This window comes from Micropterus dolomieu, linkage group LG09 (assembly GCF_021292245.1).
Source record: "Micropterus dolomieu isolate WLL.071019.BEF.003 ecotype Adirondacks linkage group LG09, ASM2129224v1, whole genome shotgun sequence".
Lineage (NCBI taxonomy): Eukaryota > Metazoa > Chordata > Actinopteri > Centrarchiformes > Centrarchidae > Micropterus > Micropterus dolomieu.
In genome coordinates, this window is record NC_060158.1 from 9,109,015 (window position 1) to 9,123,069 (window position 14,055).

General features: G+C 40.5%; 1 protein-coding gene across 1 annotated transcript in view; it reads left to right on the top strand.

Moving 5' to 3' along the window:
• Window positions 1-1,271: 1,271 nt before the first annotated feature.
• ago4 (argonaute RISC component 4) overlaps window positions 1,272-14,055 on the top strand; it is a 25,445-nt gene continuing 12,661 nt past the window's right edge. Inside the window, exons 1-10 of the mRNA XM_046058200.1 lie at window positions 1,272-1,440; window positions 7,883-8,057; window positions 8,354-8,474; window positions 8,736-8,917; window positions 9,737-9,873; window positions 11,013-11,147; window positions 11,999-12,086; window positions 12,169-12,316; window positions 12,487-12,606; window positions 12,832-12,993. Of these exons, the coding sequence (XP_045914156.1) occupies window positions 1,422-1,440; window positions 7,883-8,057; window positions 8,354-8,474; window positions 8,736-8,917; window positions 9,737-9,873; window positions 11,013-11,147; window positions 11,999-12,086; window positions 12,169-12,316; window positions 12,487-12,606; window positions 12,832-12,993 (1,287 nt within the window). The 5' untranslated portion in view covers window positions 1,272-1,421. The remainder of the gene's footprint in view (window positions 1,441-7,882; window positions 8,058-8,353; window positions 8,475-8,735; window positions 8,918-9,736; window positions 9,874-11,012; window positions 11,148-11,998; window positions 12,087-12,168; window positions 12,317-12,486; window positions 12,607-12,831; window positions 12,994-14,055) is intronic.

A 14,055-nucleotide genomic window follows, 5' to 3' on the forward strand; every position in this document is an offset into this window, starting at 1 on the left:
TACTAACATTAATTTATCTTACAGTTTCTGACATTACTGTGTGTAAAATGTTTATTTTAAAGATAAATATTAAAGATAAATTGACCTACCAATCACAACACAACAGAGTGGCACCATAAAGATGTATAATATAATGTAAAGCTTACATACTTTGTTCCCTTTAGTCCTCAAAAAGAAAATATACCTCCAAAATTAGGCTGCACACAAAAGTAAGCAATGCACATTCAAAGATACAGTCACATTATGTATTACTATAAGTACCAACAAAATTAAAATAAATAAACACAATTAATGCATTGACAAAATTGTGCAAAACTTTGAATTTACAATACAAGTCAAGTCACTTTATTTATATAGCACATTTAAAAATAACAGGAGTTGACCCAAAGTGCTTTCCAAGTACACAACACACAAATACAAGTATACATGAACACAAGAACAAAGAGTATATACCATTATGTATCCAAATACACAATACACACTACACAAATGCAAATACTCTTACAGAACAATTAATTGTTATAGATTGAGTAACCCACAAATATAAAGTATTTTAAAATAGCTTCATGTTGACCAACTATATAAGAAAAACAATAAAACAACACACAGGCCTGTTTTCTTCATTATAAGTATTTTTACTTATAATAATTTAAGTACATTTTGCTTATAATACTTATGTTGTTTTACCTGAGTAAGGTTTTGAAAGTGTTTACTTGTACTTAAGTATTTTCACACAGTTGTGTTGCTAGTTAAGTAAAGTATCTGATTCAGTGCTGAAATGAATACTCTAGATCTTTTACTTTGCAGCTGGTAAAGGTAGGGCTAATTTTAGCTTTATATACTGCTAGGTAGTTTAATCCATAATAATACATCATAATTTACTTTTTAAAATTATTTGAGTATTTTTTTTCCAATGAAGTAATTCAAGTACCAATTTACTTAAGTTCAGTACAATTATTATTGTATTCAAGTACTTGAGTACAACATTTGAGTAAATGTACTGCTAATTTAAATACTTTCTTCACCACTGCTTCTTTTCCAAACTATATATTTGTTTATATGCTTTACTCACCTTCTCATATTCATATCTACTCATGATATTTCACTGTATCTTACTATCCTGCAACCCTCCCCCAGCTGACTGGGATCATTAAAGTTTGATCCACCAGTGCAGTACAGCAAATTACACATGCGCACAGTGGGCGCATAGGCTTCTAACTGGCGCATGCGCACTTACAAATCCCCAGAACCAGCAGCGGGGGCTCAGGTCAGTCAGTCAGTCCAGTCAGCAGTCATCCACGCAGCTATCTATATTCCCTTTTCTTAAATTAGCCACTTTAAGCTTCGCGATACCGCCCCCAATTTCAGCGTCGGTACGGAGCCGCCAGGCCGGGACAGAGACGGAGAGAGAGGCCTCGGCCATGGAAGCGCTCGGACCCGGTAAGACATTTTAAGAAAATTGAAAGCGAGCGAGGAGCGGGGAAGCGCGAGCCGTGTGTGGGGCGCGTGTGCGCAAATGCGTCGCTTCACTGGGGGCCGCGGCTGCAGCGAGGCCTCGACGCGCTGAGGGGAAAACAAACCGAGGCCCAGCCCGAGTCTCTGTGTGATTGCGTGTGTGAGTTTATTTACACCGAGTGGAAGACAAGCGTCTTGTCTGTACGCGGAGGTTTGGTGTTTTTTATCGGTTATACAGTAATGTCTACGCGGTTTTATTTATCTGAAGCACGCACAGCTCGTCGTGTCGGGGCTGGCATTGTGTGAGTGGGGATTTAACTAGGACCTTCCTTCCTCCTTCCTTCCGCGTCGTGGTGTGTTTACGTTGGTGTTTGTTCACGATGTGTGTTTTTTTTTTTTTTTGTTTTTGGCCACATAACGACGACCTAATTTCTAAATGTGACCGCTCAATCCTGTCGAAATTTGACAAAATATCCTACCTGTATCAAATCTGCTCTGCTACACCATCTATATTTGTACCATCGCCATCAGGAACAGCGCGCCTCTTCGGACTGCCCTCGTCCAACATGATAGCGATGGATGGAAAACACAATAAATACCAATGAAACGCAAGTTACTTGCGTTAAATGAGCGAACGTACGTATTTTGTGACTTGTATTTTGGTTTTACGCGTCTGTGAGAGCACAACAGGCTCGGATGGCGCTTTTATCGATCCATATCTGCAGGCCAGCTCCATATTATTCATCTCCTATATGATAACAAAGGCACTTATTTTTGCATCGATCAAATGATAAAGCATGCTGTTGAAAAATGAACCACACACCTGTACACCCAGCGATATAATGCATCTGAATTGTCACACCATGCAAAATGTGTTTACTTCATTTTCTTTCCTACAAACAGTTAATTTTGTTTGCGAAATGCGCCCTTACATACAAGAGGAACTGAATGCAGCTTGCAGAGCAAATCAATTTTTTGTGCAACAGTGAAGCTCTTGTTTGTTTTTTTTTGAATTGCACACACACATTTCCCACATGCTCAAGAAGAAATGTGGTGACATTAGGAAAATCAAGATGTACTGTAAGGAGGACATTTGGCCAGCAGCAGTATATAAATGTCAAGCAGATGCATTGTGCTGCTGTGTGAGGGTCCTGGGGAATGTTTGGAGACAATAATAATGCACAACTATCCACAGGTGTGTTTGAGCCAGCCTCTTTATTACACCTAATCAGTGCAAGCCATCAAGGTTTTATCCATGATAACAGCAGCTGCAAGATTTACCTGGTACTTGTAGGATTTCCAGCAGCAGGGATGATTGTATTTCATGAATATTTACCTTGTGGAGTGTGGTTGCAGGTTTCACTTTATTTTCTCATGTTCGTAATGATAAATGGGCATACAGAGAGATGGTAATTGTGTCCAGCATCAGACCTTTTACATTCATAATGGCCTAAGTAGTATGCATCTTTATAAGAGCATTGTGTGCAAAATGCCTAACTAACCCCAACAGTTTTATTAAGTGATATATGCTTTGTGTGATCTCACTCTAATGTTGTCAGTTTCAATTCTGTGTCAGCAAAGTGATATAATAAATAGTGCTATATTGCTTTTTTTTTAAGGTCCGTAGACAAGCTACCAGTAATATCCAACCCTGCATACAATGCCCCATGTGGGAACAAAGTGTTCATATTGCCGTTTTTAATTAGAAAAGTGCCTTCGTCAGCCTCCTCTGGTTCAGAAACATGCACATTTTGGCATTTGCTTCAGTGTGGCTGGAATTCTTAAGTCAGGGCCCCCCAAAGGTCGTGTGTAATGATGTGCTGTAGGCCTGGGGTGTCTTTACAAAGCAGCTGGTTTAATCTGTTTTTTATTGTTTCCAAATGTGAGGTGCAACTACTTGAAGTGGTGTCCAGATACAAAACGAAGCAGTTCGCACAAACGCGCAGATTGTCGGTCTAGGTGTCGTGAACGGAGGCAAAGATGAGACTACTCCACTCGAACACTTTCAACTTGTCTCACTTCATTCAGGGCAAAAGCCTGGAGTGACGTACATTTAAAAAAATAAATAAATAAATACATTTCCTGGTAAAATGTGGGGATGTTTGATGATCTCTGAGTATTTAACATAAACGGGTGATGCTGTACTACCATCCGGGAAATGTTTGTGGCCAGTGAACATGGACTGCAGAAGTGAAATATATGTAAAAAATTGATATTGCTTGCCGTGAACTAATCATTTACACGTCAAAATCAGTTGCTTCTGAAGCAACAGCTGAGAATTGGACCCCCCTACACTGAGGGGTGCATAGTTCCTCCTTGTGAATGGTCTTTCTCAGTACCTCTGCCTTTTCCACAGTCCAGTGTAGTACCATAATCCAGGTGATTTGCAGGTATGGGTGTCAGCTCGCTCCCTGTTCAGTGTTGTTAGTCTCTGACTCATCGCCAGGCCTAGCCATCATCCTCATGCTTAGCTTAAGCCCAGCTGTCTTTCTCTTTGGTCACACGGTGGTTACCTCGGACACACTTAGCTTCACAGCACAGAAGTAGCCAACCCCTCTCAGCAAATGTGAGCACGAGGCACCCAATCTAAATAATAGTTTTTAAATATGGGATCAGTGAAGAGAGAAATTAGCGTTGCAGGACAGGCGGGACGATAATCTTTGTAGCGTGTTGTGTTGCGCCTTCAACAAGCTAGTTGTCAGTTTGTCAAAGACTACATAAGGAGCAGAAAGACTTGATGGCCTCCAGTGCATGTGTCTCTTTCTGAGCCAGGAAAGGCTAATTTCACTTCCTCTGACTCAAAGTAGATGCACCACTGTCTCACTTGGAGCAGAAGCATAAAATTATGGAGGAAGCTTGATTCATGGGTTGATTTAAATCGAGGCCTAAATGCCATCTTTTGACAAGTCTGTAGGGTTTCTTTAAGTTGACTTTAAGTTATTCTGTCAAAAAAAGGGACTGACTGTCTCACTTAAAACAGTGTTTCTTGTGATGGACATAATGTTCTTATTTGTAGCTTTAATTCTGATTGAGTAGTACTCTGTAGTATTGGATGGCCATGTGACGTTTCCAATGAATTTTATCATATTAGAAGCTGTTGGGTGGGTGGTGTTTTTGTGTTGTTTGTTCCGCCTGCCTGTGCCCTCTCATCTTCTCCCCATGATAGGCCTTGTCCATCTTGGGACACTAGAATACTCTCATTTACATAAATTTAGGCCAAATATTTTTTTCCCCCTAATCATAGCAGCAGTACAAAGTACTGAAGTGACCCAACATTTACACCAAGCGTTACTCTAGTTCCTTATTTGTATACAACATACCCATGCTTGTTGTTTTTTTGCTTGTTGGATCTGCTTTGACGTCACTTGGTTAGAATAACTATTTAGTTGATGGATGGAAAAATGTTTTCAAGCAAAAATAGTGAGGGGGGGGAAAAAAGAAGCTAAAATCTCCGGGTTTAGCTTCTCACGTGAGAGGATTTGCTGCTTTTTTGTCATGTATCAATGGCAACAGAATATCTTGGGGATTTGAACTGTTTGCACAAAACGGGACAATTGAAGAAGTCACCTTGGTCTTGTTTTGATGTTTCACAGATGAATTGTAAAATAATCATCAGATTAAGCATTAAGTAAACTTGTATTTATGTAACACCTTTCAAAACCCTAGGTTACAGTTTTACAAAAGGTTAAAAGAACAAAACACCCAGAAGAGTTTTCCTGACCTGACTCTCAGGGAACAGCGAGTACACAGCCCCCCCATATTTTCAGTCTTGAACGAGCTGCAATTAGTCCTCTCTGATACCCCAACCCATTCTAGCTTATCAGTTATTATAGCTTCCTTCTTAGTTGAAGCCCTAAAGTGTGTTACCTTTCAGAGTGATCAGCTGCATGTGTGTGTATATATATCCATTGCCTTTTCACTTGTTTGTGCACAAACTAACATTAGATGGTGCTGACTGAAGATACACAACTAATCCAATCAATTGGAGGGTAAGTTAGAAACTCAGAGCTAAAATGACTGGTATGTTTCTGTTCTAATAAGTAGACAATCTGCAATTGTTTACATAATCATTAATAATTTCAGCCAAACACTTGCTCCAGCTTCTCAGTTGTGAGAATGTGTTGCTTTTCTTTGTCTTGTGTGTTTGTAAACACACTAGCTTTGGGCTGCTGTTCGGACAAACAAGCATTTTGAATACATGCCCATGAACTTGGGTTAAGACATTTTTTAAATGTTTAAACTGACATTTTTGTAGACCGAACAGTTAATCCACTCATCAAATAATTGGCAAATTAATCAATAATGAAAACAATTGTTAGTTGCAGCCATAAACTATTTAATGATCTTACCGTTGAGGTTGGTGGTGTTGACTGTAATAAGTAGACGGGTTGGGGAGGAAGGATGGGTTCAGGCGTTTCATATCGAGACTAGTAATGTAGTAATGTGGCAGCTGAGGAGGCTATATATAGGCACAACTGTTTTTGGTGAAAGAGGAAGACCTCAAACTTACTGCACCACACACACATACTGTAGGGTAAAACTCTTTGTAGTACCTGTACGTGCACACAGCGAGCAGAAATAAATAGAAACCCGTGTACAATGTCAATTCAATACACAGGGAATCTGCAGGTCTTGAAGTCTTAAAGCATTGAATTTTGTTTCATTGAGAAGGCCTTAGAAGGTGATAAGTGTTAAATCCAATTTACCAAAGTAATATTAAAATTAGTAAATGTTTTCTCTTGCCTTGTGTAGGCAGTAACAATGTTTGTTACCGATTTGTGTGCCGCTAAATAAATATGCTTATAAAGCCTTCCATACACAGCATCGACAGAACACACCAAAATGGTGGCATACAGGTATGCATGCACTTGAATTACTATGCAATGCACTTGAAATTCTTTAGTGTGCTTGTGGTGCATAATGTGGAATTTTATAATATTCAGATTGCAGCTTAGCGTAGAACACTTTGTACGCCTTTTGTTGCCATCAGTAACAAGGCCAGTAGGACAAAGTAGAATGAATCATCAGACGATTTTAGCTCACGTCGTGACAAAGAAAAGCAGGCATGCAACGAATAGCTTCTTATTTGAGACTATCATAAACAAAATGATGTTACAATCAAGCTAATGGTTTATTTGGAGGAGGAGGCGGAGGAGTGGGTAGTAGGGAGAAGGGGAGGTGATTTGGGGCCCAGGCTAGATGAGGGCATGTTAGGAAGCGTGTTTTCAGGAAGCGATGGGGAGGGTCCCGATTGTCCGTGCTCTCGCGCTTCACTTGCTAACTGGAGCGTGTGGGTGCATGGAGTTCAAGAGGACCCCTGCAGTCCCTTAGCTGTCAGTTGACAAAAGCATTAAGCGGCCTCCCCCAACCTCTTTCAATACACAATATTATTTTAACTTTGTGTGTGTGTGTTTGCCTTTTGCGTATTCTCTCAATCTTTCATAGGCGCTTTTTCTTTTGTCTCAGCTAAATTCAGAGAAAAGATGTTTTGTGTTTCCTCTTTGATGCTTTTGTACAGAGTGACACATGGCAGGCCAAAACAACAGATCACGTAGGATTCTGACAGAGACGGCAGGCATCCCAATGCCTCCTTCCATGTCATTGTCAGTGAGTAGTGTTGATGTGTGAGATGGATGATTTGTCATTACCATTGTAGCTAGATGGGACCTGAGGTCTTAAGCTTGTATATGTGCTGTTTTTAACCGATGACTTCAGGACTCAAGACTCTGTTTCCTCTGTTGCCTGCAGCTTGTTCTGCTGCAGTGTGAGACTCACAGGCACTACACCTGTGTAGATGTGTACACATGCAGATACTGTATGTGGCGTGTACAGTGTGTAACGGCACCCCTCCATATGGCCCTGCTGCTGTCTGTCTGAGAGGAGCTCGGTCTTTGTCTCGGCGTGAGGGGTGGGCGCCCTGTGTGTCTGGGTGGAGCTGGGGGCGGGCTGAAAGATAATTGGAGGTCATTGTTTTGCCAACCCCTTGTTGACCCAAGTAGGTCAGGGGCCAGAGTTATGGATCAATCAAAGCGTGTTAGTGGGGCTGTGAGGCCTTCCAGTGCATTCAAGCGGGTGTCACTGATTGGATGGTTTGCAACAAGCTTGCCGTTACGCCACGCACATTCATCTTTAAAATTTGCCATTTAATGCAAAGATAAGCGCACACGCTCTCACTGTCGCCACCTTTGTTCACATTCAAAATAAATGCCAAACATGCTTTGTTTGACAGTTAATTATTTTTTGGCGTGGAATCCACACATCTCAGGGGTTTGGTAAATTCAGTCTTCACTGAGAGGAAGAAAGTGACGGTATGAATTGACTAATGTCAAGAATGGTGGTAATTCACACTTGTCATGTGCAAAATTAAAAAGTGTTTAACTGTTGTGGCATATTTCAGTGCAATTACTCTTCTCTCTACTTTCTGCAGGCCCGCCCGCCCCTCCTCCCTCTCTGTTTCAGCCTCCGCGGCGTCCCGGCCTCGGCACAGTGGGGAAACCCATTCGGCTCCTAGCCAACCACTTCCAGGTGCAGATTCCCAAGATTGATGTCTATCACTATGATATCGACATCAAGCCTGAGAAACGGCCTCGAAGGGTCAACAGGTAAATCTACAGACAGATATGAGCAGAAAATGCACATGGGGATAGGGGACTTAACCAATTGCATCTGTTGCTATTATCAAACAGACTTCCCAGGGAGAAACATGTCTCCTAGGAGCAAGGCGTTTTATATACTAGAAAATAGGGAAATGAAGAAAAGAAGCATTTCATTTCCTTGCAGTATAAAACTGCATGGCCAATTTTCTGTTTGTTGTCACCAGACATATTGTAGTAAGTCACTTAAGTTACTGGTATGCCTGTGTTTATTTGCTTACTTTCCTGCCATTCCTGTTGTTTAGGGAAGTGGTGGACACCATGGTGCGGCACTTCAAGATGCAGATCTTTGGAGACAGACAACCTGGCTACGACGGGAAGAGAAACATGTACACAGCACATCCACTGCCAATTGGGAGAGACAGGGTTGGTGTTTCAAACACAGCATGTATACAGATTAAGAAGAGAAGAGGTTTACACACTAACATTTAATCATAGATGCAGAGAACAATATTAATTTACTAGTTTACTTTATCGGAGTAAAATTTAATAATCTGCCTTCATAGTTTAAAACCTGCATGCATGTCAAAAACTACTACTTTGCCCTTGGGTATTTTTTGTCTCTCTCTCTTTTCTCTTTCTCTCCCCCCCCCCCCCCCCCCCCCCCCCACCAAATATCATCTTTAGGTGGATCTGGAGGTCACTTTGCCTGGTGAGGGGAAAGATCAGACGTTCAAGGTGTCTTTGCAGTGGGTGTCAGTGGTCAGTCTACAGATGCTGCTGGAAGCTCTGTCGGGTCACCTTAACGAGGTCCCCGAAGACTCCGTTCAGGCTCTGGATGTCATCACACGGCATCTTCCTTCCATGAGGTACAGACACTTATCCCCTCTGCCTTTTCACAACCACACTACCCCACATCTTCTGCACATCTCTTGACAGAGTTATTGCTTTTCATCTTTTATTTGTCTGTATTACTTAATTTCCTGCTGTCTGGTGTCGCCCTGATCAAGTCAGATTACACAATATAATTGAAATTTTTATTGAATCGATTATCAGTCTGCCCATTATCGCTTGACTAACTGAATAAGCCACAGTGCACTGAGTGCACCCTATCTAAATAAGCGCTAACATAAGTAAGAAATATACAGAGTAAATTATTGTGTGTGTGTATATAAATGTGAAACAAATGTTCACATGTGTTTCTGATGCGCACACAAATATTTTTGGTTAATGTAATGACAAATCGAATCGTAATCGCAATATCTGGCAGAAAAATAGCAATTAGATTTTCACCTAATTCATCCATTATATACAATAAAGTATTTTTGTGTGCATGAAAAATATATTTTTATAATATTTTATCTTTATATATAAATACATTTGTGTATCGTTCTGTGTGTATTCATAATATTGAGACAAATTTCACCCCAGAACATAATGGATTAATAAGCGCTTTTGTCCTTATGAAAGTAACACTAGCGATTGTCTGACCAATGAGAAATTGGTCGGATAAGAGTACCAACCGTCCAGAAGGTGTTAGCAATACTAATCTTAATCTGGCTGATTTAATAATGTCATGGACATGTCATTAATTCTGGTGGTTTAAGTCTATATTGATTTGATTTTTGTGTATTATTCAGCTACTGTGTTGTTTTTTTTTTTTGTTGTTTTTTTATTTTTGCACGCAGGTATACTCCCGTAGGGCGTTCGTTTTTCTCCCCTCCAGAGGGTTATTACCATCCTCTGGGTGGAGGCAGGGAGGTGTGGTTTGGTTTCCATCAGTCTGTCCGTCCTGCTATGTGGAACATGATGCTCAATATCGATGGTAAGACCTGAGTGAAGCTGATCGGCTTCAGCTTTGATTTTAAATTAGCTTTTAATACATTCATTTTAAAAAGTTCCAACACTGCGATTATACCTGTTGTACAGTATTCTGTATCAAGGTGGTATTTTGATGTGGGTGTTAACTGACCGATATAAAGAATTAGATCACATCTTAATTCTCTACCCAGCTAGATTCAATGTATTTGTATGCACACAATCACTAATGAACAGCAATTGATTGTATTTAAAAACCCACCAAATTTCTGTTTGATCAGCTACTGCTTCATTCTATGCCTAGACTGTAACAGTAGACTTTACAGCTAAATATTTCTACTGCCATTATGGAAATCGGGTATGGTTACATACATAAGGAAAAACGACAGATGCTTTTATGAATAAAAACATTAAATTAATTAATTCTCATCTCAAATAAGGAGGTATAATTCAGATTCTGAAATTTAGTTTTCTGTGACAGAGCTATTAACCTCACTATTGTTTTGATGAAGGATAAAATGATTGTCATGATAACTTACCAGAGTTTTCAAACCCCACCGTTGTACTATATTTTAAACAATGTACTGTTGTGGCATCTCATGCCTTTCCATTTCTATCCACCTCCAGGATTGTATTCCGTTGTCTCTCCTTCACTTGAAACAACATGCCCCAATAATGCATCCCCTTGCATTGAAAAAACACCAATTAAGTCAGTTAAAATTGTAAAAAGGCAGCAGTTCCTGAATCTGTTAAGAGTGATGCAATAGTTGAAGACCAAAAACACACTTATTATGTCTTATTCCATGAGACAGAGACTTGTTGTGATACAAAACACTTTGTGTTAAGATGGTGATGTTTTGCTTAAAAGATGGTACGTTTGTTTGTATCCACTGTTATATCGACAAAGTCATTTATGTAAAAGGTGTTTGGCAGTCCATAGCCATTGCTGATGAGATCAGGACATTCATTATGGCTGCAAGAATGTGCATTAAAGCTCCTTTGTTACTGCTGCATCCCCGTTCCCCAATTCTACAGTTTGCCCAGACTCTGCCTGTGATATACACTATCATGAACTCATGTGCTTTCTTGTTATTGATTTATGGGACTAATTTTCTGAATATTGTCATATCTGTTCTACTCCCTCAGTGTCAGCGACTGCTTTCTACCGTGCCCAGCCTGTCATAGAGTTCATGTGCGAAGTGCTAGATATACAGAACATCAACGAACAGACGAAACCCCTGACCGACTCGCAGCGCGTCAAATTCACCAAGGAAATAAGAGGTGAGCACTCAATACCAGTTCACACACAATATGCTAATATTATATTAATAATATTTACCAACGAGTGAAAGAGGGCCAACATTAACAGACACACGCACATTATATACACAGTGTCCATGACTCACTGTGTATCAAATTAACCATTAAGGTGCGGGCCTGCAAAACACATGCCTGTTTGTTTTTATGCACTGTGAAAGATGCTACACCCACTCCTGACACACATTCATGCTGTATACCCACGCTAAATACAGTACACTGCTTAACTTGCGCCTATGCTAAACACCTGCTCTTAACCGCAGGGTAAATATTGTGTTTCTGCCTTTTGATTAGAAACTAGGCAGTCTAAAATCAGAAAATGTGTGAATCTCATGGACATAAGTATTCATAACAGATCTCCTGAATAAAGCTTTTGTTTATAAAAATGAACTAATTTTTTTTTAATGCAAGACTGCTGTTGTTCCAAGCAGCTCCGTTCTCTGTGTGTCTTCACTTATGTTATTGTAAATACACAAATAACCTTGCAGGAGCTAGATGTCATTTTGAACAGTGTAGAATTTTAACTGCATGTTTTCTTCGGCGGACACTTATAAGCTCTCTATTCTCCTTTTTGGTTTGCGTTTTGAGCCGTGTTGTGACAAATGTGTAAAGGGAAACTGCAGAGCTGAAACACCCTGTGTCAGCAATTATCTTTATCATGTCCTGAAAATGACAGAAGAGGAACTGATGAGTACAATTCCAACCTGCTAAAATTGAAAGATTATCGAAACATTGCAAATTGCTGTTGGTGGTTAAGTGGTACTGCCACTTCACATGATTCTGTAACCATTCTTTTTTGTATGTTTTATAAACAGGCCTGAAAGTTGAGGTCACACACTGTGGTCAAATGAAGAGGAAGTACCGTGTTTGTAATGTAACTCGCCGACCTGCCAGCCACCAAACGTAAGTGCGATTCCTGCACTTGTTCGCTAATGTACCAAAAAGACAAGAATTTTTTTTGCCCACATTTTCCATTTATTTGCAGGTTCCCCTTACAGCTTGAGAACGGCCAAGCCATGGAGTGCACAGTAGCTCAGTATTTCAAGCAGAAGTACAATCTGCAGCTCAAGTATCCACATTTACCATGCCTTCAAGTAGGGCAGGAACAGAAGCACACCTACCTTCCCCTGGAGGTGAGAAAGAGGCTGTTTTGATGCTTAAATCTCATAATTTTAGTTCAGTTCAGACAAAAATGCCTTTCATCTTTTCAATTATAACATTCTCCTTCTTAATTTCCCGTCATTGTTTCTCTAATCTGATTGATTTTGTTTTATTTAATGAAATGTTTCTTCTTGCACTGTAGGTCTGTAACATAGTAGCAGGCCAGCGCTGTATTAAGAAACTGACAGACAACCAGACATCCACCATGATAAAAGCTACAGCTCGCTCGGCCCCCGACAGACAGGAAGAGATCAGCAGACTGGTGAGTGCTGTTTCCCTCTTGGGGTGGGAGTAAGAAAAGCAACTGGAGCTGCTGCCATTCAGAAGATTTTTTTCCTCTGGACTTCGACAGGACTAATCAGCATACAGCTCATCTACTTTTTTGTATTTTATTCCTATTTTTCTCAGAGTCTTTTCTCTACAATCTCATTGCTTCCCCTGCATCCATCCTCTAACTCCTTCCCTGTACTTTCTGATCCTTTACCAGGTCAAAAGTAACAGCATGGTCGGGGGCCCGGACCCTTATCTGAAGGAGTTTGGCATTGTGGTGCACAATGACATGACAGAAGTGACCGGACGTGTTCTCCCAGCACCCATGCTGCAGTATGGGGGCCGGGTGAGTACAGACACAGGGAGGGACTGTGGCAGGGTGAGTACTGGGAAAGGGGCTAAACTCTGGGGTTGCATGCCTGACTGGGAACGCACAGGGCGGTGGCATCACAGAGTGAATGTTGGGACACGGGGGGAAGATCCAGGTTTAAAGAGGTCACTCAGCGGAAGGCTGAGTGAGTTTATTATGTGATTTATTTTGAACAGTGGATTTCTGAGCAAATTTGAAATGGATGAATATTGAAATACTTGTTTTTTACTAGTAGTTTAGAGTTGCAAAGTGTAAGAATCCCATGTTTCAATATTGAGTAGAATTGAGACACCAAAGAACCATCGTCGTCTTGGTTGTGACGTTTAACTGCTGCTATTAATTCAGGTGGTGACTAGATACAGATGCCTGTTAAACCTGGAACTTGCCCCATTTTTATAATCCTGTGGTGCATCTCTGCAGTCTGTCAAGTGCATCTCTTTAAAAGACTATCCTTTCACTGACACCGCCTCTAAGTATGTCAATATTACAGTGCATGTAGATGAAGCAGCAAGTTGTTGCAGACTGCTGAGATTCACCCATTGAATCTCAAATCAGAAGTTTGGAGAGATCCGATTTATTGGCACACGCACAAGATAAATGTAAACATTTCTGAGCAGACCTGTATAGATCAGAAGGTTGACAGGCGTGAGAGGCTGAATTGGGATTCAAGGATTGTGTGTAAGGGCGGGGGGGGATGTGCTGCCAACAGGAGGATGATAAGACTCTGAGACACCCAGCATTAAAGTAAAACCTGTCTGAAAGATTCAGTTTTAAAGCTTGTGGGAGTGAATGTGACTTTATCTTCCATCTGAAAATGAAAAGGTTAATATAAATAGTACAGGTGCTGGAATATAACACCTCATTCAGAGGCAGTGTTCATTGATTCTGCTAAGATAAGATAAAACTTGAATGATCCCTGTGGGGAAATTGGTTCAGTGTATGGGCCAGCTTTTCCCTTTTTATACTCTGCTTCATTTACAATTGTTCTTCAGAGAATTACAGCAGGTTGTTGGTTGCAAAAAAAATGCTCTTGCATTCCACTGCCAAGCTTAAATCCCTAATTGGCTGCCT